This window comes from Poecilia mexicana, unplaced genomic scaffold (genome assembly GCF_051168715.1).
Source record: "Poecilia mexicana isolate PSO_F unplaced genomic scaffold, ASM5116871v1 scaffold_10, whole genome shotgun sequence".
Lineage (NCBI taxonomy): Eukaryota > Metazoa > Chordata > Actinopteri > Cyprinodontiformes > Poeciliidae > Poecilia > Poecilia mexicana.
Window position 1 is genome coordinate 496,259 of NW_028263379.1, and position 27,265 is coordinate 523,523.

At 37.8% G+C, this 27,265-nt stretch overlaps 2 protein-coding genes across 2 annotated transcripts; one reads left to right on the plus strand and one right to left on the minus strand.

Moving 5' to 3' along the window:
- The first annotated feature begins 595 nt into the window (after positions 1–595).
- LOC148156639 (uncharacterized) lies at positions 596–3,455 on the plus strand. The gene is made up of 4 exons (XM_088009607.1): positions 596–1,479; positions 2,557–2,670; positions 2,993–3,148; positions 3,435–3,455. Exons 1-4 carry the CDS (start codon positions 619–621, stop codon positions 3,453–3,455), a joined length of 1,152 nt encoding a protein of 383 aa, XP_087865733.1. The 5' UTR covers positions 596–618.
- Positions 3,456–6,626: 3,171 nt separating this feature from the next.
- LOC106905299 (dolichyl-diphosphooligosaccharide--protein glycosyltransferase subunit MAGT1) lies at positions 6,627–26,739 on the minus strand. The gene is made up of 10 exons (XM_014970038.2): positions 26,588–26,739; positions 26,105–26,274; positions 22,265–22,382; positions 20,997–21,137; positions 20,698–20,838; positions 19,572–19,661; positions 16,331–16,394; positions 11,142–11,216; positions 7,167–7,257; positions 6,627–7,089 (listed from the first exon to the last, which is right to left on the minus strand). The coding sequence occupies exons 1-10, from the start codon at positions 26,666–26,668 to the stop codon at positions 7,074–7,076; spliced, it is 987 nt and encodes a 328-aa protein (XP_014825524.2). The 5' UTR covers positions 26,669–26,739; the 3' UTR covers positions 6,627–7,073.
- Between the last annotated feature and the right edge of the window lie 526 nt (positions 26,740–27,265).

The window sequence follows — 27,265 nt, forward strand, 5'->3', positions numbered from 1 at the left end:
GTCAGAGAACAGGTACAGGAATAGGAGCAGAGGCCTGTAACCCTTTTGCCTGAACTACAAATAAACCCAAAGAACCATATTTTGACTTTGATTCCCTTTTTTGCTGCGTAAACCAGAATCCACGGTGCATCAGGTGACTATTTGAGTTGGATTTACTTTTGTTTTGATCACTTTCGAGTTTTTTGAGTTTTTTGATTTTGAATTTAAGTTTGGGGACAAATGGTCACTACATCAAGTAAAAAACCTGACCTTGGAGTTGCAATCAACGATCTCAATTCTGCTGATGGCTGCGTAAAGTTTGGAGGAACCGTCTCCTTTGTTCTTCGGACGCCGACAGCGGGAGGAAAGGGCCACGCCCACAAGTCATGAAGGTGTTTCTCCTACAACACACGTCTTTCTTCAACGACATCGGTATGTACGATGATTGCTAATGCTGTAAAGGAAAACGGCCAAACGAGAGGAGTTTGATGGTAGCGATCAACGTTAAAGTGCAAGTTCGTCGTCATGAAGATTAATAAAAGACTGAGTTAAAGTGCTGCACCTTTATGCACCGCCAGTGGGTTTAAAATAAAGTAAAAGACAACAAAACTACAAGCAGTTCAAAGTGTTTTCGCCAAAATGTCTGACGTATCGAAAGCACATTTGGCCAAGAGTGACTTGGAAGTTTCTTCCAAACGAACTATTAAACTGACTGAGAAAGGCTTGATGTCCTATATTAAAACATGCCAAGATAAAAGAAATGCTAAATTGAAGCAAGTAAGACGAATAATGGACGATCTGAATATTTTGATGGAGTCAAATGATAAAGTGGACTCGGTGACTTCTCCTCTTGCTACATTTATTCAGTGTTTTCAGGATGCAGAGGTGTCGCATAAAAACTTGACAAGTTTGCCACTTCCATCTGATGAACTCATGAAACAAAATGAACATTTTCAAAATAAAATGAATACTTGCCTTGAGTTTACTGATCTTGTCAGGGGCTGGTTATGTGAACTGGGTAAGCCCTTTGTCCAACCAAGTGCAGATGATTATGACCAAGCCAAAAATGATGATGACGTAATAAATCCTGAAGACAGCGCTTCCAATGTTTGCTCTGTGAGGTCTAGAACAGGCTCTCAGGTGTCCCGTGTTTCCTCCACTTCATCGGCTCGTATTAAAGCAGAGGCCGAGAGAGCAGCGCTGCTGGAGCGGGCTGCTGCGCTCAAGAAGAAACATCAGCTGGAAGCGCTGGAGGAAAAGCTAAAACAAGAAAAGGAGCAACTTGAGCTTGAGACGGAGTTAGCGGCTGCTAATGCAAAGCTTCGTGTGTTCGAAATAAATTCACAGTGTGGCTCAAAATGTTCTGATGGTATGAATTCCTATGTTGAAAAGCGCAACTCCAATTCGGCGCTAAAACTTAATCCATGGGCCGATGCATTTGTTCCAGAGAAAAATCTGGACGATGTTAAAATCTCCTCCATCATCTCTGAGCAACCAGTTGTCCGACTGAGACAAAAGCCAGCAATTCAAATCGTTCATAAGCCACACAGTCTCTGTGATCAATTAACTGTTCATCAAAATCCGAACACAAGCAGGCAGCAGCAACCAGGTCAACAAACGGGTCAACAAGCCAGTATTACTGACATCATGCAGCGGCAGAATGACATCACTGCCATGTTGGTTGAGCAAAACCAAAGCTCTGTTTTGCCACCAAGAAACATTCCCGTTTTCGATGGTGATCCTCTTCAATATAAATCATTTATAAGAGCGTTTGAAAATGGCGTAGAGGCTAAAACGTCCAACATGAATGACTGTTTGCACTTTCTAGAACAGTACACCAGGGGGCAGCCTAGAGACCTTGTGCATAGTTGCCAGCATTTACCATCAGACCTGGGCTACTTTAAAGCTAAAAGTCTTCTTTCTGAACATTTTGGAAACGAATATAAAATTGCACATGCCTATATGGATAAAATTAACAACTGGCCAGCTATTAAAAATGAGGACATTGAATCACTGCAAGCATTCTCTCTGTTTCTTAAGGGATGCTCAAACTTAACAGAACACATTATTCATATGAAGGAACTGGACTTGCCATCTAATATGAGGAGCATAATACTAAAGCTTCCCTATAAAATGAGGGAAAGCTGGAGAAATGTAGCCTGTGACCTGCAGGAAAGCAGGGGTCAGAGGGCATTATTCACTGATCTTGTTGTTTTTATTGAAAAGCAAGTTAAAGTTGTATCTGATCCACTGTTTGGTAACATCATGGACCATCAACAGCTCAACTCCAGAACCAGCAGCTTTACCAAACAGAAAAGGGGGAGTAGCTTTGCTACAAATGTCATTGCAGTGAAGAATGAATGTCCATCTGGAGATGAGGGCAAGTCCTCAAGCCTCAGCTGTCTGTATTGTCTCCAAAGTAATCACACTGTTGACAAGTGCTTTAAGTTTAAAGACAAGCCACATAGAGAAAAGGTAAACTTTATTAAAGAAAAAGGAATGTGTTTTGGCTGCTTAAAGGTGGGACACATAAGCAGAGAATGCAGAGGTCGTTTGGTCTGTTCTGTTTGTCACCAGCAGCATCCCAGTGTCCTGCACATCAACGAGGAGAGCACAGGAGTTTTCTCCAGACATCCACAGAATCCTCAGAGTACCACCTCCACAATGACTCAGACCTGCGGTCATGTCAGGGTCTGTGATGAAGATAACTCAAACCTTTCTATCGTTGCAGTTCAAGTAAGGAGTCCAAAAACCAACACCACTGTGCAGACGTATGCATTTTTGGACCCGGGCAGCACAGGAACATTCTGCACTGAAAGTTTGGCCCGGAAGCTGCAACTGAAAGGTAGAAGAACAAGTATCCAGCTGCAAACGATGGGACATAGACATTGTGAGTACAAACATCATCTCTGGACTCCAAGTAGCAGCACTTGATAAAAATGATTTCATTGACCTTCCAGATGTCATGACACAGAAACTAATGCCTGTTTCAAAGCAAAATGTTCCACAACAGGAGGAGATCGATAAGTGGCCGTATCTCCAAAGCATCAAGCTCCACAACATGGATGCTGATGTGGATCTGCTCATTGGCACAGATGCACCTAAAGTAACGGAGCCATGGGAGCTGATCAACAGTCAGGACGAAGGCCCATATGCAGTTTCGACCCGAGTTGGATGGGTCATCAATGGTCCACTCCGGAGTGGAAGGAACAAAACAGGCTGCCATCCTTTCACTGCAAACAGGATTTCTGTTAGACATCTGGAAACAATGTTGACTGAACAATACAATCATGATTTCAATGAAACAACATCCAAAGAGCAGATTGAAATGTCCAAAGAGGATGTCAAGTTTATGAATATCATGAATAATTCACCACAATTAAAAAATGGACATTATATTGATTTGCCTTTTAAATCTGAAAATTCCATCTTGCCTATGAACCGTTGTATTGCAGAACAACGTCTTCAGTGTTTGAAAAGAAAGTTTAACAAAAGCAGCGAAACAAAGAGGTTTCATACCTTTGTTGCAAACAGAGTGTCCATCATCAGAGAAACAACACAAGCTGACCAGTGGAGATATGTAAGTTCTAAAGATAATCCAGCAGATGAAGCATCAAGAGGGATGAAAGCAGAGGACTTCTTGAAGCACAGCAAATGGATAAATGGTCCCGAGTTTCTGCTAGAGTCTGAAAATAAATGGCCTAAGCTGGAGGTAAAGTGTGACTCGCTTCCTCCTGATGATCCTGAAATTAAAAAGGATGTGATCGTTAATACTGTTATTGAGGAGGCTAAAGACCCTACCAGTTATTTCATCTCCTACTTTTCATCTTGGTCAAAGCTAAAAACATCTGTAGCTTGGGTTTTAAAGCTCAGAAAGCTCCTCCTTCAGCTATCAAAGAAAAGAGTTTTCTGCCATGATGCATCAGTCTACAGAAGATGTAGACACTAAAAAGCAAAAGTTGTCACAAAAGATGCAGCAGTTTAAAGTTATGCTGAAAATCCAATGTTTGACATGTGAAGATCTGGCTACAGCAGAGCATTCCATTATTCTCTTTGAACAACATCACAGGTTTGGACCAGAGATCAACTCACTCAGAGCCAACAAGACCGTCTCTAAAGACAGCCAACTGTATAGACTCGATCCAGTGGTTGATCAAGGAGTTCTCAGAGTGGGTGGACGTCTCAAAAGAGCTGCTATGTCTTCTGAAATTAAGCATCCGGTCATCCTGTGTAAAGACATGCATGTGGCAACATTAATTCTGCGTTACATTCACGATCTGCTTGGTCATGCAGGAAGAAACCACATGTTGTCCAGACTGCGTCAGAGACACTGGATAATTAATGCAAACTCTGCTGCCAGAAAAATCTCGTCTGACTGCGTCACCTGCAGAAGAAATGGAGGTAAGCTTCTGGAACAGAAAATGGCTGACCTGCCACAGGAAAGGGTATTGCCAGACAAAGCTCCATTCACAGATGTTGGTGTTGATTATTTTGGCCCCATTGATGTGAAGAAAGGCAGAAGTCTTCTTAAACGTTATGGAGTAGTATTTACTTGCCCAACTAGTCGTGCTATTCATTTGGAAGTGGCTTATACCCTCGACACTGATTCCTGCATTAATGCAATTAGAATTAGAAGATTCATCTGCAGACGTGGTCCAGTTTCTTCCATCAGATCAGATAATGGCACGAATTTTGTGGGAGCCAATAGAGAGCTAAAAGAGAACGTTTTTTTTTTTGTGAGGCTGAAGCCATTTTGAATGATAGGCCCATCACTTTGGTCTCTGATGATCCAAATGATTTAGAAGCCCTCACACCAAATCACATCCTGATGTTAAAGAGCAAACCTGTTATGCCACCTGGACTGTTTCAAAAACAAGATCTGTACCTCAGACGCAGATGGAAGCAAGCACAGTATATGGCTGAACTCTTTTGGAAAAGGTGGATCTCTGAATATCTGCCTTTAATGCAAGAAAGACAAAAGTGGATGAGACAGAGAAGAAACGTATCTTTTGGAGACATTGTCTTAATTGCAGATGCTACTGCACCCAGAGGATGTTGGCAGATGAGGGGAGTCCTGGCAGTCAAAGCTGATACACAAGGCCTGGTTCGTTCAGTACAACTTCAGATCAAAACCAGTGTGTTGGAGAGGCCAGTGACAAAGCTCTGTCTGCTTCTGGAGGCATCTGCAGACTAAAGACACTTCTATTCCTTCCATCCTTTTCTTTCTTGCTTCTCTTGCAGGTTCATCATTGGGAAAAAAAAAATTTAAGAATCAGAAGAATTATTTAATGTCTTTGCATTAATATAGATTATTATTGAGGTTGTTGTTAGAATAGCTCCTTTAGTGATTGATGTAATTGTGATTTAATGCACAATTAGGGGCTGGAGTGTAGGAGCTATTTTCCCATTTTTTGGTTAAATCTTAGAATTTAAATTGTTTTATTTTTATTTGTTTGTTTTTTCCAGTTGATTTATCATTAGAATTTTTGTTTTGTTGTTTATAATTTCTTTGATTAGGAATTCACATAATTAGTTAATTAATTTCAGGTTGGGATGTGGGTATTTCACGGTATAAATAGGTGGGTCTTAGGTAGCTTAATATGCACGTGGGTGGTCATAAGGTTTTTTACCAGCCAATCAGTCACATCGGTTTCTTTTGTTAGTCAGAGAACAGGTACAGGAATAGGAGCAGAGGCCTGTAACCCTTTTGCCTGAACTACAAATAAACCCAAAGAACCATATTTTGACTTTGATTCCCTTTTTTGCTGCGTAAACCAGAATCCACGGTGCATCAGGTGACTATTTGAGTTGGATTTACTTTTGTTTTGATCACTTTCGAGTTTTTTGATTTTGAATTTAAGTTTGGGGACAAATGGTCACTACAGTATCAATACAGTTTTGCTGTGGGTCGAAACGCTTCATGACGCCTCATCTACCATCACTACCTTTAACTATGTGTGTCCATTGAATGTAAGTAATACTGTTGGTGTTTTAGTTCGGTTTCTTAAATGCATTTGTTTGTGGAATATTGTGGTCGTTTGGTAAGGTTTACTCGTATTGTGAAGAGCTGAAAGCTAGTCGTTTAGCATTATTGGGCTCAGTTTCAGGTGTTATCTGTGTTTATCATTTCCAAGTGAGGTACTTTGTTTTTCTTGCATATTTTATTGTGTGCCACTGTTATCAGCAGGTTGATTAATATTTATGTGTAATTATTATTTACATTCTCATAGTCAGATATTAACCAGCTACTAGTTTATAATAATCTTTAAGCATGCTTATTCCCTGTGTGGACAATTTGGTGTTATTTGTGAAAGTATTTACAGGCAAGTACTTATAATTTGTATTTGTTTATCTTACAGAAAACCGCACACCCATACCACCACATATGCCCTTCTTTGTGGGTATGGAGGAATCTCAAGATTTAATTAATTAAAGACAAGTAAAGTTCAATTCTGGACTCGGACGTTCTCTCATTTCACTAACTCACCTAGACATATATACCAGCTGTGCTAACCCGACACCCTGGAGTGATTGTTAATTCATAAACAAACCAGCTTCAGTCTTCATTACAGTTCCACAAATCTAATAAAATTCTATTTAGGAAATATATTATATATAAATGTACAAAAATAAATTCAACATCAAGATAAAAGGGGAAAATATTTATTGTTTGTAAAATGTCATGTTTAAAATGTCAAATTCAATCAATGTCAAAATTAACAAAACAGAAAATCTTGTGGGAAGTGTGGGAACCGACATTTCATTACCGGTTACGTCTTAGGATCCAAACCAATAAAACCAATAATCTCTAAACTTAAGTTGTGTATGGGGAGGTTATTGGTGCAGGGCATGTTACTTTAGTGATTTTGTCTTGCTTAAATATGGTTAAAGTTGTGATATATATTTTTTCAAGATCAAAGGACCCAGCTTAGCTGCTAATTTTGCTTTTTGCTATAACCCGATGTTAACGCAATTACCCATAGCAATTTATACATGTGACATTTTTACAAAATCCAGCAATAAACTATTTGAACCTTTAGATATTCCTGTCTTCAGTTTCACATTTAGGTATATCCAGAGGACAACTGGGATCTTTAACCCATCAGGAAGCTGCAGAGACAAAAATGATTTTTACCATATTTAGAAATGCTTCACTCATTCAATTGCATTGTTGCAGGGATGTCTACCTGTATGGGTATCCATGGTACTTTGCTCTGAAAATGGACAGCAGCCAGCTGAAGCACAGCATCACGAGACATATACCTGCCACGCACATAACTGAAATACACATAATTTCATACTCTTGTACATTTGATGGACAGACTCTTCAATAACTAATATCTTAAAAAATCCTGAACTAATCTATAGTTCTCTTAATGTACTGCTGTCAAGTGAGTCAACACTTCTAAATACATGGCAATGTTTGCAGACGTTAGCCCCGTATTAAAGATGACCTTCACACATTCATGGTGTATTACGATAATAAACCATTAGACTGTCTGAGGAAAGCAGAATCTACAGTCAGAGGCCTCTTCAGATTTGCTGTAATACAAGAGGTCTATCATTTGAATTAATGAGTTGCAAAAACATTTAATTTCCCTTGGGGATCAATAAAGTATTTTTGATTTTGAATTTGCTCTCAGATACGTTTACAATAAAGACAGATCTATTTAGAAATAGATTCAAAGTACCTCATAATGCTCATCTTCAATGTGTGTATGTCATTTTCAGAAATTTATTTGCCTATTTGTGATAAGCAACAACTCTTTTTGAATTATGTTAAAAGATCACCTATACTATAACTAGAATAAATATATAATAAAAACAATTGTACAGTAGATTATTGGAAAAATACCAAGTCAAAGTATTTCATATTCATCTTGGTCCTCCGATATGCTTTTCTCATTTTCAGGAACTTATTTTGTACCAAATCTTAAGGTCACAACAAACTTTAATAACATGATGTCCAAGGTTTACATATATAAAAGCCAGAACAAATATTTCATAAAATTACTGTAGTTTTGGAGATAGAACCAGAACTAGGTGATTTTTGCAGAGTACAATAATCATCTAGATTATGCTAATTTTGTTGTTAATCTTACTTCCTATTTTAACATGAGCAAGTGGTACCATATAGATATTGAATAAGAGGAGTCTTATGATTGAACCTTAGGGTCTATAACTGTTGTCATGAAGTGTAATTCGGTAAATAATGACACTTTTAATGCAAAGCTGCTTTAAAAGTTGCTTTAAAAGTCCATTAAAAATGCCAACTTTGCATGATTTTGTAAATAATGACAATTTAATGCAAAGTTAGACTTTTAATGGACTTTCAATTCAACTTTTAGAGCAACATTTACTGAATGACACTTCATGACAACAATCATAGACATTCATAAAGACTCCTACTTGTTCATGACAGACAGTTGCGACAGGCTGATTACAATCAATTACAACCAACCACACATTCACAGAATGGCCAAATTATCGTATAAATGGTCTTTTTTGGGATTGATTGTACATCGTACAGAGGGCAAAATTATCATAAAAATACAATAATTATCGTACACCTGGCAACATTGAACCAGACTGTAAGATATCAAAGCGGTTGGTTCTTATTAGGAAGTTATTGCTGGGTTGCAGAAACATGACCTGGATGATGCACAAAATTCAGATGAGGGTCAGGAAGTGGATTTTTCTGGTTCAAAGCAAAGCAAAATGGACCACAGCAAGTAGACTAACGCCCTAAATAGGCTGGGACAGATGAAGAATCTTGAAAAAATACGGGTATATTTAGGATATGGTCCACATTGTCTCGGTACAAACAACTTGTCATATAATCTTGAAGATTTACTCAGCGTCAAGACGATTGACATAACTAACTATCTGGTGCTACAGACCTCAAATTATATGACCAGCCAGATGAAAGCTTTCAAAAGCTTGGAAGCATACAATTATTTAGAAAATGGTTGACCCAACTTAACTGAGTGCACTCTCAGAAGGTGAGTAGTGAGTTGTGCTATTTTAAGTAATTAGTGCTATTGCTAATGAAAACGACAAGCTAACCTATTTTATTTCTATGTGCTTGGATCTACTTGTAAATAATTTATTTAGCTTCTGTAAACCCAAATTCATACTGGAGTTGTATGTTAATGTGTCAAACTAATGTGATAATGTGTTAATGTGATAAACTTCACACATACATGTGTGAGAGAGCACTAAAGTCAGATAACTTGACCATGTGTTACCAAGTGTTTGCTCACTTGACTGCAGTCTTAATGTCAAGCTAAATCTAAAGATAAACATAAAAAAATAGGGACACACACTAGAAATGATCAAGCAAGGCAAACAAAGGCAAAACAACAGATAATGGATTGAAAAACAAAAACAAAAAAATCAACTACAGGATATGGGATGAGAATTAACAACTGTGTACTGATTCTCAATTCCACGTTTATGCTTTTTTGACAGTACTGGTAACTGAGTGACTGGCATTGGCAAATAATAAAGGAAACTATTTATTTGTGCTAGCATTGGAGAGGCTAGTAACTAGCATGTTCAAGCTGGCCACCCAATGGACTGCCGAATCCCTCTATTGTCTGTACACCTCAGACTTCTGCTATAACTGAAACATGTCATATTCAGAAGTACACTGATGACACTGCCATCATGCCATGATGCCATCATGAAGTGCATCAAGGACAGCGAAGAGGAGTACAGGAGCCTGGTGAGGGACTTTGTTGTCTGGTGTCATAGAAACGGCCTACATCTAAACACTTCCAAGACAAAGGAACTGGTCATTGACTTCAGGAGGGACAGAGGCAGTCCACGACCAGTTCTGATAGGAGGGGAGGAGGTGGAAGTTGTGCAGACCTATAAATATTTTGGCCTGTGGCTGGACCAAGCAACACCAAGCAGCTTTATAAAAAGGCTCAGACCAGGATGTACTACCTGAGGAGGATGAGATCCTTTAACATCTGTGGAAGCTGCTGGGGTTGTTTTACCAGTCTGTTGTCGACAGCGTCCTGTTATACGCTGTGGTTTACAGGGGTGGAAGCATCTCTAAGGCAGACCTTTCCAAGCTGGAGAAGCAAATCAGGAGGGCTGGCTCAGTGGTTGGCACAAGGCTGGACTCTCTGGCAGCAGTGGCAGAGAGGAGAACATTACAGAAACTCGAGGCTATTATGGACAACACCAGCCACCCTGTGCACACTGTCATCAGCAGCCAGGAAAGCAGATACAGTGGGAGACTGCTTCTTCCAAAGTACAGGACCAACAGACTAAGGAACTCCTCTGTCCCTCGTGCAATAAAACTCTTTAACTCCTCACTGGAGGCTGGAAGGAGGGCTAACAGGAGTACAATAGAAACAGAGGAACTATACAATCAGGCTAAATGTTAATGTTAGAAAACAAAATTGTTTAAGGATTTGATATATTGGTGCTGTGTGGGAGACTGAACTACAATTTCCCTGAGGGTAAATCCCAAAAGGATGAATAAGGTGTCTGTCTGTCTGTCTGTCTGTCTGTCTGCACATATCGGCAGGCATTACCAGCGGATGGTCTGTTAATAGCTTGCATCCTATTTAAACCAACAGCTATTGAGCTGTTCAAATATTAAATGTCAAATATCAACAAAAAAGACCATTCTCCACTTTTCGTACAATTTTCATAGATAATTGTGGAAATCCATCCTTTCAACAATTTTGAATCTTACATACAGTGTAGTATGTAGTAGTTAGCCTTTCCAATGCAAATGCCAGCCTATTTGTTCAAATGGACAGCAGAATGTGTAGGCAGTTCAGTGGTAACCTGCCCAGGCTTGCCAGTCACTAACCTCTCCAAAGGTAACACAAGTGGGCAGCCACCTGCTCATTTGCCAGCACTGACCACAGAGTTACAGGTTCCAGGCAATTGCAAAGGATATAGCTTCCAGTAAAAAGGACGTAGCAAACTCTGGGTGCACAATAGTCTTAATTTTGGCCCCAATACAGCACCAAATTTTTCCATTGAATTTGAGTACTATCTATAAGACAGAACTGCTTTGAGTTGAAACCAACTCAGAGCATATTAAAAATATTGTTAGACATGAAGACTATGAAACCTTTATACACGGAACTATATTGTGTGTTGCAAAGATGATTAAATTAATGGCATGTACATACTCTTCCTCTTTCCAGTGTCAATGTCCGAAGTGGCAGCCTCACATAGCAGAATCATCCCGGCCGTAACTGCTCCATCTTACAGTGAGGTCAAGGCTAAAACAAGCTTGATTTAGGTTTGCACAGAACTCATCATCTTACAAAGCTGGAGAAAGGCTTGAAAGTATTTTCTAAATTTGCTGAATATGCAGGAATATACAGGATGTCATGTCCTATGTGCTTTTAGGCATTTATTTTGTGATTCCAACTGCCTCCCTTTGGAGGAAAACATCTATACTTCTGTTTTTAGATTACCAACCAGCTCATTCTGATTTTCCCCCAGCTTCCCTTCTTCAACGCCTCTCAGCCTGTCTTTATTATCCTTGCTTTATTACTTACACATATGATTTTAATACATCATACTTCAGTCAAAAACCCATTTTGCTTCTGCATGTTGGTGTTCCCGCTAAATCCTTAATATACCCAATTTGGGTTGTCTTGGCCCTTTTATCACAGCCTGTGGGGTTTTTCCTGACTGGGAACGAGAACACAACCTGTTGAATGTGACAGGTAGCCAATCAGAAAGCGCGGTGACGTAAGAACAGAGGGGAATTCCAAACAGCTGACATACCGCGCAACTGAGAGTCCGGTGGATATCGGAGATGATATATGGAAATGTTTATTATTATATGTAAAGGTCGTTATTATATATGTTTATGTTTATTCAGTTAAAAATGTTAACTATGAAAAAACATATTCACCTCCAAATCATAGTGCAGCAAATAGAGTGGCTGCTCCCGTCGTCTTTTATCACCGCCTTTTCTTTTTGTTTCTTTTATCTCTTAAAATGTCTCCACAAACTGTCACTATTGCTTCTACATCGTCATCCGTGTTTGGTTCTTCTAAATTCCCGTATGCTATGTTGGGGGTTTTGTGGATTTTCTTCTGGAATCGGGATGTTCGTGACTGGAATCGGTTCGTGTGGTTTGTTGCTCCTGCCTTGTGGCTGAACACGAACCGATCGAACCTGTTGTACTTTTATCAGCTCTGTGGTCACAGAGGTTTGGAGAATCGGCCGACAATCCTTAAATCTTGCCGTCTAAACCAGACTTAAGACTCACAAGCTCTACTCATCTCCTCTCGACCACTGCCCAAACGCTCTCTGACTCTGGTCGCTATGGTAACGTTTACATATCCCTTCAAAATAAGATACAGATGCGCCACAAAATCTAACATTTTACTTTCGTGAAAATTTTAACTCATGATAACGACTAACTGGAGCCCTGAGCTTGTTTCTCTGCAACAAGACGGTCCCATCTGGGAGTGATGGAGACAATGACACCCAAAGTGTTGCTTATATCCACAGCCTGCTGGGTCTCTACGAGGTGAAGCAGTTTGAAGCTTCATTGCCTCATTAGCAGCTGGTCGCAGCATGTTACACAGAAACTTTCCAAAGACACCTGATCTGTTTCTTACTCATTTTGCTGCTTGTGCGCTCAGTGTTGGCGCGCAAGTAACCGAGAGAATCCGGTTAAAGGATTTTCAAAATAAAAGATCCTCCAGACTCAAATTACATAAAATGGAAATATTTAATTATTTCTTGCGCGGCCCGGTACCAATTGGGGTTGGGGACCACTGCTCTAAAGAGTGTTTCTGGTTGTAGTTCATTTTATGAACGTATTTACATTAATACACTTGATTAATTTGATTTAATGATGACAACTTACTTTTTGTGTTCAATTACAAATTTAACCAACTTAAATTAACTTAAAGGAACTTTTTACTTTGACTTTACTTGAAATAACTGAGTTCAATGCCAGTTTTGTATCCTACGTCTGACCAACTCAATTTATTATGTTCATGCAACTAAATATATTATGATCATCCACTCAATTAAGTTTATCCAACTCAATTTACTAAGTTTTTATAACAATTCATTAAGTGTGTTTAACATGAGAAATTTAAGTCACTCTTACTGAAATCATTTATTTTTTTCTAATAAATAATTAAAATTGCTTTGACTAAATTCTACAGAAAGTTAACTCAAACTTTTAAGTTGTTTCAAACTAAAATATCCAAAATTACATTATCACCCACATTGTACTTAAAATACAACTTGAATTTAAATAATTTAAAATGTACATTTTAACATGTTATTTTAGTTTTTCTAAGATCCTATACACAGAAAAAAGAAACAGAAACTAACTCTAAACTGAATTGCTTCAATTGGCAACAAACAATTCAATTAAGTTTATCCAACTTAAGTTGGTTTAACTTAATAAATAATAGGGGGAAGACATGCAGCTAAAGTCATCAGACTAGAATCAAACCTGCGATGGCCACATTAAGGACTAAGGTCTCCTCATGTGGATCGTGGTCTACCCCTGCGCCACCGCAGCACCCTGGTTGGTACAGGATCTGACCCGGATGAAGCTTGTGTCATAACATCAGACTTAGGACACTAACACGGAATTGAACTTTTTAAAAGTATTCTCTAAAATGTGCATTTTTAGAGTATACACACACACACACACACACATGTTTGTTTTGCTATTTTTGTGGGGACTTTCCATTGACTTCCATTCATTTCTACAGCCTAACCCTAACCTTTACCCTTTACCTAACTCTAACCATCACATACCTAACCCTAACCCTAACCAAAACTCAATTCATACCTTAGTCCTAACTCTGACCCCTGACCCAAAAACAGGGTTTCCCCTCATGGGGACCAGGCTTCGGTCCCCACAAGGAGCAATTGGTCCCCACAACGTAGTATATGTCAGGAAAATCGTCCCCACAAGGTATTACAAACAAATGCACACACACACACACACACACACACATATATATATCATTGACAGCCTGCCTGTCAATGATGCCTGCATCATTGACAGGCAGGCTGTCAATGAAATAATATATAATGATAAAAATTATTTATATTGCTATATTCACCCTGTAGTTTGTACTATAAAGTATTTATTTTTCATTTATTTTAACCAATTTTGCTTATTTTTTCTTCAAAATCGCTGGATTTTCGCATTTTCCCATTCAAATGTTCGGAAGCGAAGCCGGTGAGGCAGCAGGAAGCTGAGCCTCACCTGGGATTGATCAACCTCTTGCTAACTGCACTGGCTGCCATTCTATGGGAGCAGCTCCTCTTGTCTGTACGCCAGCAATAAAATGGCTAAAAAACATTTTATATATGGACTGATTTTTCATAATGTATCTTATTTATATAATGTACAGTGTTTTTTGTCACCCACTGTGTTTGTAACATATTTCGTGTGCTGAGGAGTGATCATAAACGGCAGAGAACAGATTTGAGGTCAGGCAGGCAGTTCTCTTGCCTCATAGCAGGGGGCGCTCATGATCCCAGACGTTGGTCTTGTGACTCCATATCTGCAGAGCGAGTTAGCCATATAGTATATAAGTAAAGTACAGCGATATATTTATTGTTTTCTCCTCTCTTCTGACGTCAACATGGATGACTATATTTCTACATCTAAACAGTTTTCTAAAGTGGATTTTCAATTTAAGCAGGAGATAATAACTAAAGGAAGACCAACACCGAAGCTGAAAGTTTTGCTTCGAGACAGTTTGATGATTCTCAAACAGAGTGATATACAAGAAAAGACATGTCGAGGATAGACTTGGCTTTCGATGAACGAATATTTTTGTGCACAATGAGCGGCACATGGATTTCATCTATAAGTAAAGGTAAGACGGCAATAACATTTTAAGTTTTTTAATGAAATCTGTGTGTTGTGAGCTACAGTTTGTACGTGTAAATAATTCAGTAAAGAAATGACCCACAAACTACTGATAGATTAGCTAATAGCAGCGGTAGCTATTCTACCACAGCAATCATTTATTAATAAAACATTAAGCATAAAAACATACTACTGCAACGAACAGAATGTTGTGTTCTTTGTGCAAAAATATTTGATTGTTTTTTGGTGTTGAACCCTCAAACACAGAACATATAGTGGCAATGTTATCAATTGCTATGGCAACGAGTCTGTAGCTTGGCCGACTCAAAAGGCAAGAAAAAAGTAGTTTTGAGTTTATCTTCTTGTTTGCCTTTTGTTGTGGAGAATACCACGAAATTAATACCTATATTTCCAAGTTTCATTGAATTAACGTGGCTGTGGATGACATGTAAAAGAACAGTCTTGTTGCCCTCCACCGTTGTATGCATGAGCAAAATTTCCGTACGTAAACAATAACATGCAAGGTGTCTATATTTATAAATCTGATTAAGTCAGTGCCTGCAGAGGGCGGATATGGCTGCTCAGAGGACTGTGGGGAGTAGCCTTCCCTCCACCATGGACGTCTACCCATCATGATGCAGGAGTAAGGGGATCCGCATCGTGAAGGACTCCACCCATCCTGCATACAGTTTGTTCCAGCCCCTTCCCTCAAGCAGGAGGGTGAGGACCATGCAGGGCAAGAAAACCAGGCTGAGAAACCGTTTCTTCCCTAATAGCTCCAATGCATGGTTCTAGAAAATTAAAAGTTTTAATAGGTTGCTTTAAACTATATTAAAAACAACCCCCTTGAGACGTAAACGAGTTACTAAACTGACCTCGTTCAGAAACAAGAGCATGTTTCAACAAAGAGGGACAGTGGCCGTCAACAGGTATGCTCTGTGAAACTGGCTGCGAGGCTGCAAAGCTTGGCTAAATCACAGGGGGAAGCACAGTGGGACAACCGGATGAAGGCTGTTAGGAACCAGGCAAATCTTCCTTCATAGATCAGCTTAAACAGAGTTTAAGCTGAGCGAACTCTGTCCAGAACTGTGATCTCTTCAGTTCCCGTTGAGTTCTAACGGGAACTCAAATTACCCGTTAGAGAGATGGCAGCACATCGGACCCTCTCAGAAGAAGTAGGGAAAGGGTGCGTGGGGGTGTTTGGAGTGGGGTACGTGCACGGCAACACGCTACAGACTCCCCGTCTACCAAACAGTCTGATAAATTCCTGACTAGAGTATAGATTACCATATCTTGCAATTTTGTGGGATATAACAAAGCTGGAAGAGTGGAAGTTTGTAAAAAAATATCCTTGTTTGTCTAAGAACTAATTGCTATTCTAAAAATATTTCACTGTTGAATGAAGATCAAACAGTTTTAGAAAGGAAAACAGCAAATAAAATATTATTGGTCTTGCAATCAGTGTAAGCCAAAAATGTTAAGATGGGAAAAAATGAAGGATACTGAAGAGTAGAACAATGTGCGTCTCTGCCACAAACTGGGCTTGGCTGCTCCCATGGATGTAACTCTGAAAACATAGTTAAAAGTTTTAGTTCATGTATAAATTCATCTTATCAGAAAACATCTTTTGTTTTGTTTTTTTGCTTGAGACATTGCTGCGAGAACAAAACATCTGACTTTTCACACTATACTTTATATACAACATAGATTTACAAAATAACTGCTAATCAATTCAATTTAATGCATCGCAAAATTTTGGATGACAACCTCCAAAATTTGGATGTAACGTTACTCGTTACATCCAAAACTAGCCCAGCCTCCAGGTGTTGTGTTATGGCCCTGCGTTTGCTGTCAGAGTGCAGCACACAGAGCTCCTACAACTTAGATGCACAGATTTGTGCAGAGGGCCATCTGAGTTGGTTTTTATTGGTTGCTTTGACCAAGCAAGTAAACAAAATTCCTGAAGTCTATTCTTTACAGATTTCTAAACAATTCACCCCAATTCCAAGTGGAAGTCGTATAAGAGGAGAAACAGCTATTAACGGATGTGGCAGGGAGGTCTGTTAGCTGCTGGCTACCCAGTCTGGCTAGGCCATCAGCTGAAGCAGGGTTTGACGTTCGGATGCAAGGCACTTAGAGGCTGATGTATTCTCCTCAACACCAGCTTAATCAGGCCTGCTTGGGACAGGCTCATCAGGCTCAGGAGGTTTGGACCCTTTGAACGGAGAGCTGGTCCGGGCTGCTTTAAAGTAGTGAGGTAAGCTCGATGCCGACAAGCAGGTTACCGTTTTAGCAAAAATGTAAAAACATATTCTCTATAAAAGTTACATACTGCACCTTTTTGACCTTAGACATAACTGTTATAAAAACTATTAAGATCTTAATCTTAAACTGTGCTGACAATATGCTCAATAAACATTTTTGTGTGCAAAATACCCATTATTCACATAATTCAAAAACCAGATTTTTTTGAAAATCTGTCCACATTGTTTGCTTAATCATTCCTCCACCAGTCCTACCACGTCATGTTTTGCTTCAATTGGTCTTTAGCCTTGAGAGGAGTTAACAAAATAGGTTTCACATATTATGCAAGTTTTCTATTGACTAGTTTTTCAAAACTCATATCAAGCATGTTTCAAGGAACATGTTGGAAAAGAGTAATTGCTATATCTAGCAGTTGTTCAAGAAATGAAAACACACTTCTTGTTACAACTCTGCCACTTAGTGGTCGAACTGAGCAAAATTTCCCCAATTTCTTATGTGATCTTTGATTCTCCAATAACACATTTAATTGTCATTATGTTCAAAGGTGAAGTGTGGGATAACATAAACCACAGCCATAATAATATTCAAGATAAATATTCAAGATATGTCCTCATGGTGGTGAACATCTGTACCAAGTGTGGAGTAAATTTGTCAAGCAGTTATACAGATATAAATTTTTTGACCCTATAGAGCCACTTATCACCGGAACTGTGTAAAACTGAATGTACAGTAACATTTCATCCCCTACTAGAATCTAAATTCTTGTCCTTAAGTCATAAAATATGGTGAAGATATACTCAGTAAACTTCTGTGCTGGCTACTGCTAAAATGTTTGGTGTTTTGTCACTTGAACAGTTTTCAAAAATTTTCATATTTTGTCCACATTGTTTTAGCGGCTTGGTCCATATATATTATATACCAAGTTTCATATCTAAGTTATAATGTGGGAAAAGTAATCAAAATTAGGTTTTGTCGTGATAGAGTATGCTTGGCATGGCCAGCATAAAAATGTTGCAGAATCATCCAAGGCAGATAACGGATTTTTTCCGATCGTTTTTTTTAAACGATCGGAAAATTTAAAGCCCGTCCGTCATTTGACAGGTTATAATGTCAAATGTGCACCCTGACTGGTGCACTTTTGACATTATAGACTTTACGCAAAGATTTCATCGCAAAGGCAACTAAAATCAATTAATAAAAGAATCCTTTATGAATATCATCTCATGGTCTCTGAACTAAATGCGTCTTTCTGACCGGGAGCTGACGGCGTGTTGAAGAGTTATGGACCGGACACTTTGGAGCGTCTGGTTAGGAAGCACATCTCTAACCTTTGGTTGAAATGGCGCGTTAAATTCAAGTCTCCATTACAGACCAGAGAAAACTAAAGAGAATGCAACGTTGTGTTAATCCATTTACAGTCTAAACAGAGGAGCTGGCAGTTTATCTTGAGGAAATAAATGAAGGTGCAGAAGTTAATTAGACTGCAACAAGAGGAATTTGTGAAGCTGTGTTCAGACCCCAGCAGGTAAAGTGCTTGTAATTTAAGTGGAGTTGTTTAATTTAATTTATTATAAGTTATTGGGGCCACAGTGAGTGGTTTGTGTCACTACAGAGAAAAATTTAGATGCATTTATCTGCTTTATGTGTGATCGGATCTGGATTCACGGTTCAACTAGGTGAACATTTACTAAACTGCATAAATATGTGGCTATATACCCTATGTTACTATAACGGACTGGTAAAAATAGTACATGAAAGATTTTTTTTTAAATGTTGTCGGTCAAGATGACAGATAAAAAAAAGTCTAGTGCAACCTCTGATCCAAGGAGTGTTTTATCATAAAGTTGTTGAATGTTAGACTCGTTCTTTAGAAGTAACTAGCTAAAACACAATGCCCTTCCAAATAGCACCCCATAGGTATTGAGGGATACGATTTTCTTTGTCTGAGTAGCACTAATGTTTTTCTATTAAACTGCCATATTAGATTTTTCCAGCATTTTCTGCTTCTTTTGAACGATAAGTTTTAGAAGAGAATAATAAGCAGAATAACAAATAATGAAAAATCTGCACAGATTCCCTGCTCCGCTGGAGAAGGCAAACAACATCCTTTGCATTGACTGTGCAGCTCACTCCATGGGCTTTGAACCCAAATAAAGCAATCTGTGAATTGTCATTCTATTATTGTAACTTCACCAGCAGCAGAACTTGCTTTCATCAACAATGTTCATAGAATTATTTTTTCCTCATATATTTACGCCATGTAGTGCAACGGATGCTAATGCCAAAGGCCAAAATAGGGGTGGAGAATACACATTCAAACCAATGGTGAAATGCATAACGAAGATCTCAGTGCAACCAAAATTCAGCAAGAATGCAATTAACCAGTACAAGAATATACTATGCCACTCTTAATCTTATTTTTTAGAGGTGTTACTAAACAATATGTTTCGTTATTTTTTAGGGGGATTTTTATTCTCACCACTTGTCCGGTGTTGGGGTTCTTGTGTGCATATGGTGGTCCTCTGATATGGTTCCACATTTGGCCAGAAGTCATTATCAAGGCAAAGCACTGAAGTAAAAAAATAAATAAATAAATAAAAATAGTCCCAGCATCTTATTAAAAAGATATAAATAACACTAAATTATTCACATCTCATCACATTTCAAGGACAAACTGCAGCAAATTTTGGGTGGATTTTATGTAACAAACCTATGTTGCATACTAATTTTACCTCATGAACTTGGTTTGCATAAGAAATTTCAGCGAAACATTGCAAGTACTTTACACGGTAAGAGCATGAAACAAAAATAAAAATCAACACATTGCAGTGACATAAAACGTAATGTAATGAAAAGCTGGAATACAGAATAAAATTTATATCTCAATGAATATTAATTTAGGGCAATTCTAAACATAGTTTTTTATGGAGTGAAAATAGTCTCAAAATATCTGTGCGTGTGTAATACTGGATTTGTAACTCATATAAGCATCTTTGTGTGTAACTTTGGATAGTTGTGTCTGCGAAACATGATTTGTAAACCTTAAAAATAAAATAAACCTTCTCCTATACGCCTACAAATGTTGAAAAAGTATTCACAAGTCAACTGGTACCAGTGGTGGGAAGTACTGTACCTTTGCATGTGAAAGTTATAGCGGTTTGTTTGCTTTGGCTGCATCGCCATGCCCCCTAAATGTGCTCAAAAACTCACTATTTTGATACCTTTTAATACTTCATCAATTAACTGCATACTGACCTAAAATGAAGCCAATAACTCAAAATTTCTAGGAGGAGTTTGTTCGAGGTGTATAAATGTGAAAAATTGCCCAAATTTGCTCTTTGACCCAAAATGACAGACTCCTTGTACATTTTAGAGCATACCTCCAAAAGATTTTTTTATGATTCAGGGTGGGCTCTACCTACATACAGAATACCAGATCTCTACAATATATAGTTTGTCCTATCTCAAGTTAGGGGGCGCTGTGGAGCAGTTTGGACATGCCACTTTAGATTCCAGTGAAATCCGAAAGTTTCATGTAGGGTACAATTTTGGATTGCAGCGCTTCCGATGCAAAGGCCTAACATGTATAGGTGTGTGATTGTTACCAGTGCAGAAAAGGCCCAAACGTTCTTGTTAAAAAGAAATTCCAAATTATTCCTTCGTAGATATGCCAATCCACCAATCACAGCCAGGAGAAAGCCCAACAAGAGAGGCCCTGCGTAGTTGGGTGGACGAATGACACGGATCTAAGACAGAAAAACATGACAAATTATTTTTTCAATTAAATTATGCCATATTACCCTTGTATTCAATATTTGGCGGTACTTTAGATTTATTCAATTACAAAAGCACTGCAATCAGTAACTTCACGTCAGATTTGCAATCACTAAACCCAAATGCTTACTTGAACATCTGTCCTGTCTGCCACCCATCTAGCCAACTGGTCGGCAGAAAACCCTCTGACCTGCAGCTCATAGGTGTCTGATCGGCGAGGTTTCCCTTTGGGTGGGAAGTGGAGGAAGGTTGGCGCAGAGTTCATATTAAGCTGCAGAAAAACAGAAAAAATTTGGCATGTGTATGTGAGGGTTTATACACAACTTAAGTTCAACTTAAATTTACTGCTGCTTCAAATCAGAATCCAAGGTTCCCCCAGAAAACTTGCTAAACCCAATGGTAGGAGGTCTAGGGCAGTCCCAATAGACCAATCATATTTTTGTGTAAATACGTTTAAAAGTTGTCAGGAATTGAAATAACATGACTAGGAATAATAGGAATTGTAATAATATGTAATTACATATTATTGGAAGACAGTGCTGACAATGCTTAAGCACACAACTACAAAGTCTTTAAAACAGCAAACACAAAAATCTAACAATGTTTTTCTTTGCTCTTCAGTTAATTCTACTTAAGTAATCAGCTACTGGCTTTGTCTTTAGACAAGCTATCTAATGCTGGTCAAACTCAGAGGGAACTCAGCAGCTGCTTGGGGCCCTCAAGACCTTCAGCAGCCCCCAAATGCTTGAATTTTAACACAGACCATAGATCTAGAATTTAAATACTTGTTTACTGAGAAAGACAATGCTATTAAATATGATTTAATGGTTTTCCACAAAGATGAATTAAAAGATTTTAAATTGCTTAACTTTTAAATTTAAGATTTAAAGAAATAGACAAGTTTTCTTTGTAAAAGTGCAAAGAATATTCTTCATAGTTTGATTGCTGTGTTACGATAGCTACAATCTGATGATGAGTTTAATCGTCGTGTTTGTATTTAAATCCATCTGAGCAAATAGCCAATTATCACTGATTGCTTTAAAGCTTCGCCAAATCAGAACACACTTAAATCTCTCACATTGCACCAAATCTGTATTGAACTGCTGTTAATAGTAGTGATGTTCTTAGCAGAAAAAGGGGCCTCTAAAGTATATTCACATAAAATCTTGGTCCAGCCCTAGTCACATTTACAAGTAAAAGAAGTTAAAAGAAAAATTACCTTAAATTGACAAGTATTTGTATGTAATATACTTGGGGTACAAAATTCAAGTATTTATTGTATTAAGTCTTCTTTGTCCAGTAGCGTCTGCCGCTTGGTAAGGTATTTTCACAATCATGTGGGAAAAATATTACAAATACATCAAGTAAACAACTCCAGTTTATGAATTATTATCTCACCATCTGAAAGACATCAGATCCTTCATCAAAATCCACTGATGCAAAGAAGATTCTGTTAGTAAAGGCAGAGGAATAGTGCCAGGAGTTAGCTAGCACATGGAACTCCTCATCAGCTTGTCTGAAAAAAGAAAAAGAAAAGTTACATTCAAATTAAAGTAGTATGTGTCACAATTCAATGTCGCTGGAGAAAAAACGGAGAAGACAAATTTTTGGTTGGACAAGTCAAAAGAATCAATATGATTTAATGAAAAACCTCAAAATCTGAAGAAAAAAAATATTCACAAAGACTCCACAAAAAAAGGAGGATTTACTTAACCTTAAGCAATCTCTCAGAACCAGTTTTTTCAGACAATATGTCCTCAAAGGACACTGTGTAGCATTTTTTATATGTCTGTACTCCAACAAACATGAATAAAAAGCCCACATTATTTCCCCAAAATGTCAAGTTCTGCAAATAGTGATCCACTCCACTGACTGAACCAGGACACCATGTCCCAGGTAGCAAGTATATGTTCAGACAATGTTTAGTGTATGTCCCCAGAAAGCCAAATGTTCACCCACTATGAAAAAAATGTTTTTTCAGTGAATGTATTTAATCAGCTTTTATATCTATTAAACCTTTGTGGCCATTTATTATTTTTCACCAAGTCTCTATTTCTGTCTTATTAAAACAAAGTGTGCATTTACTTGTAAATTTATTTAGCTTTAAAAAACTTCCATATTGCACTTAGGCAATCCAAAAGGATCCTTTGCTTAGCCTTATTCTGTCCATAAAAAAATTGTGCACTGTGTCCAAAGAAAGGTCAGTATTCAAATAATGGTTTCAGGTCTGATTTTTTTATTTATTTATTTATTTTTCTCCATAATTGTGCACTGGTTGTATTGTAATCAAAGGTAAATGTCTCTTTAAGGTATAGTGAATGGTAATTTAAAAACAGCTACATGATGAGTATTATGGCTTTCACCATCTCTAAATCTAGGCTAAAAACTCACCTGTTTAGAGATGATTTTGAACCATAACACTAACCAACATTTTGATGTGTAATGACAACACTTGGCAAAATGTAATGTTTAGTTTATGACTGTGTGTTCTATGTGAATGTATTTTTATGATGTAAAGAAATTTGATCTGCTTTGTTGCTGAAATTAGCTATACAAATAAATTGATTGACTGATTGATTGAGTAATATTTTACAGCTCTGGAAGAATACAGTGATTCATATAACTATTTACATATATGATTGATTTCTTTTTGTGAAATTAAAATTTCCCCATTTTCTGATTTCACCTTGTTAATTGTACAGTTATTTTCCATTTTTCTTAATTGCCTTGCCAATAATTAATTTCGCTCTTCCCCAAATTCCAAATATTTCTGTTGTGTAAAAATGTATGTCCTGGTAATGTGATTTGACAGTAATTGATTATATTTGTATCTTAGCAATAAAAATATATCGCTAAGGTATAATAAGAGATAAGAGATCATTTTTTATGAGTTTCTGTGCAGGGGAATGTAGCATATCTTTACCCAAACATCTAATTTGTTGCTCTCAGTCCACCAACTCTGCTTGATTCCTTTTCTTCCTTGCTGATTGAAAAGATATCATACTTCCCCTCAAATGAGCTTTCAAAGTTTCCCAAAGTATCGATGGAGATGTTCCAGGACGATCGCTCATTTTATACAAAAAAAGAAATCTATTCTTTGATAAATTTGCAGAATTATGGCTTTTCAACAGTTATTGATCTACTTTCCACGTCGTTTCATCTTGATTCTAATGATCTAATTGTAAAGATAAAGAAAGATGGAGTGGTCGGAAGTGCCTATATCGTGATATTTTACTTCACTGGTACAAGGCAATAATTTCGCATCCACCATTAAATAATCAATTCATGTGGACACATTGTAAACATTTCAGTGAAATGAATAGGCCCAACTAATGTCGGATATCTGGCTTCTGTATTGGATATGTGCATTTATATTTATGGGTAAATATTATGGGTAAAAATTCTGGAGGTTTAGAGTCCTTGTCAAATGGCGTTTTGACTAAAAATCTGGATCTTTTTTTCAAATTCCAATCTTTTTTTTCTTTCAAAATCTCTTTCTCTTTCTTACTGTTTAGTCAATGTCACATGCTGCAAAGCACTTTGAAATGCCTTGCTGCTGAAATGTGCTATACAAATAAAATTTGATTGATTGATTGATTGATTGATTGATAAAGGGTGCACCTTTTTTCAATAACATATCCATACCTCTACCTCTAACTGCGCAAGTAGAATGATAAGCTTGCCCTGTCCACCTCATCTCAGTTTTATGCACTCATTCTAATTCCACCCCTTCAAACGAAATGCTTGCAGTAAACCTACCAAGTAAGGCGCGACCCCTCGAAGGAAGTTATAAAGAAAAAACAACAAAAAAAACAAATCTAAAAGTAACACTTACATAACAAACGCATTAACCTAGTCAACTACTAACTTCTCTTATCATGAACTCAAATAGAGGTTCAAAATAGCTCTGCAAAGCACCAAGCACCGAACACACACAAGCAGTTGAAATGATCTGAAAAGCATAAAAACAGGTTCTATAGGCTGCATATTTCTAAATATCAGTCCACCCCAAAATGTCACTAAAACTTAATGCAGCTGACTATTTAACCAGAACAAAAATTCTAAACATAAACTTAGTTGGTTAAACATCACAGGACTGTCCAGGCTTTTTAAACCACCAGATTCCAGTCACTTCACATCTACATCAGGTGTCTGCACTGTCTCTACTCAAGCCAAAGTGGAGCTCTGGGCTTCCCTCGCTCTTTGAACATAATTTCTGTTCCTCTGAAAGTAATTCTTTGTTTTGCCATAAAAAGCCCATATCGAACTCACGGTTTGTTCTGAAGTAGCATTACTTAACCTGGCCATCCCCTTCCTGTGAAATTCCACTCAAATAAAATCTCACATATACAGCAGTCTGGGCATTCTCCCCTTCGTTTGGACTCTCTCCAGTAGATTTTCTACAGGGCCAATCAGTGAACACAAGGAGAAGTTGTGAACATTTGAAACATTTCTGGTGTTTCAAATGTCTGTTTAAAAAGGCTTTTTGACTCCCACAGGGGACTGTAAGATATTTTTCTACATAATGCGTGTTTTAAAATGCTGATGTTTTCCTTCAATTGTTTTATTGTTGATGTCTTATTGCAAAACCCACTGCATTAAAATTGATGCTCTTACTTTATTCTAATGAAATTTTTACTGCTAAGGTCTCTTTTGTACTTGCATGTATAGCAGAACAAAGTATGTTTTTCTTTTTATTATTACTTCCACCTATAATATCATTAATATGAGTAGTTCAGTGAACATTGTCTGCAAATGTTGACTGAACGTGGCGACGTTCAAGGGACGCTGTCTAGCTGTTCAATTCTAGCTTGGTATCGTGAGCTAGATGTGCACAAAATAGAAATAAGCAAATTTAGTCCAATTTTGACTGCCTACTAAAAATATTTTAACCCCACCTTACTCAGTCCAATCACCCCCCTCATTTCAGACTGAATGTTGGTTAAAGGCTAAATTTTGATTTAACCCATAAAAGATAGAAAAAAAACTGCAGTTGTTTTTATTTAAGGATTTAGAATAGCTTTACTTTGAAAACAACTTTCTGTTGACTATTTAATACTTTTCTCCTTCAAAATAGCATGTAATTTATCTTAATTCCTGGTGACATGAACCGGTAAGCAGTGTAAGTTTATTTAATTCCTGACTGGGGACAAAGAAATTAAAAACAATTTAACTATGACAGTTATATCAATGTAGCAGTAGAAGGTGGTAATAATTAATCAGAAATAATAACCTTACTTGCAAACGCCACATTGCCTCTGCGGCTGTAGCGCTGTGAACATGATGAACACGGAGTAGTTTCTTGGAGGAGCCTTGACAAAGCGACGGAATTTCTCTCCATTCATTCTGATGACTGAACGCTTCGAGGTCCAGTCCATCATCTGAGTCACCTTCTCTGATAGCAAAGTCTGCACAAGTCACACACACAAACATAAGCTAACTACTGTGTAATAAAAGCATTAACCCTCCTTTCATCTGCTCAGTCAGTGTAAAGAATTATCTTGGAACCGCGGTTTAAGATCTCACACAGAGTCCAACCCAGAAGTTAACAACCACACCTGCGGTTTGTTTAAATGAGAAATAACTAAACTCACATGCTGAAACGCGTTAGCTAGCTGTCAAAACAAGAAAAAGACAAACGGCGGTTGTCTTTTAAAAGTTGCCAAGCATGACTCTAAATTTTGGAACTTTCTTCTCTGTATGTTATTAACAACTTCTTACCTCTTTCTTCCTTTGAGCGTCACTGGGCTCATGGCAGAAAAAGAGAATAAAAATTAGCGTACTATAAAGTTTCCCAAACATTCTACTACACTTTGTACACTCCTGTCAGCTAGGCGCCTGCCCACACTCCAACGCTTCAGTCCTGTCAGCCTCCCATTGGTTGTTTCTTAGCCAACCAGAGACTACAAGTGGAGACGAGAAGTATGAGGATATCATAACAGTACGTCAACGATGCCGCCATATTGTGAGTACTTGTCTAGCTATTTTGGCAGGCAGTTTTAACATAAAATCGGTTTCACCGCAATTACATTCCAGATATCGGAAAATGGTTTATGACTAGACGTATTAGTAAATTAAGATATTTCATTATATTTTGACCAGACAAAACACCTATTTGAGATATCTCGGATTTCATTCTGACTACTAGAAATAACATCAGATTTACCACTGAGTTGTGTGGAGTCGTCAATTCAAGATATTTACAGTGAAATACTGACTATCTGAAATACATATTTCAGATATGTACAATTAAATTATTACTAGTCATAAAGTCATTTCAATATATCTAGTTTTTAGTTTTGACTAGTCCATTAAAATTAGATACAAAATGCTTTAAAAAGGACAAAGGAAAATAGTTGTAGCACATTAATTCAAATTATTCAGAGATTTTGTAGTGAC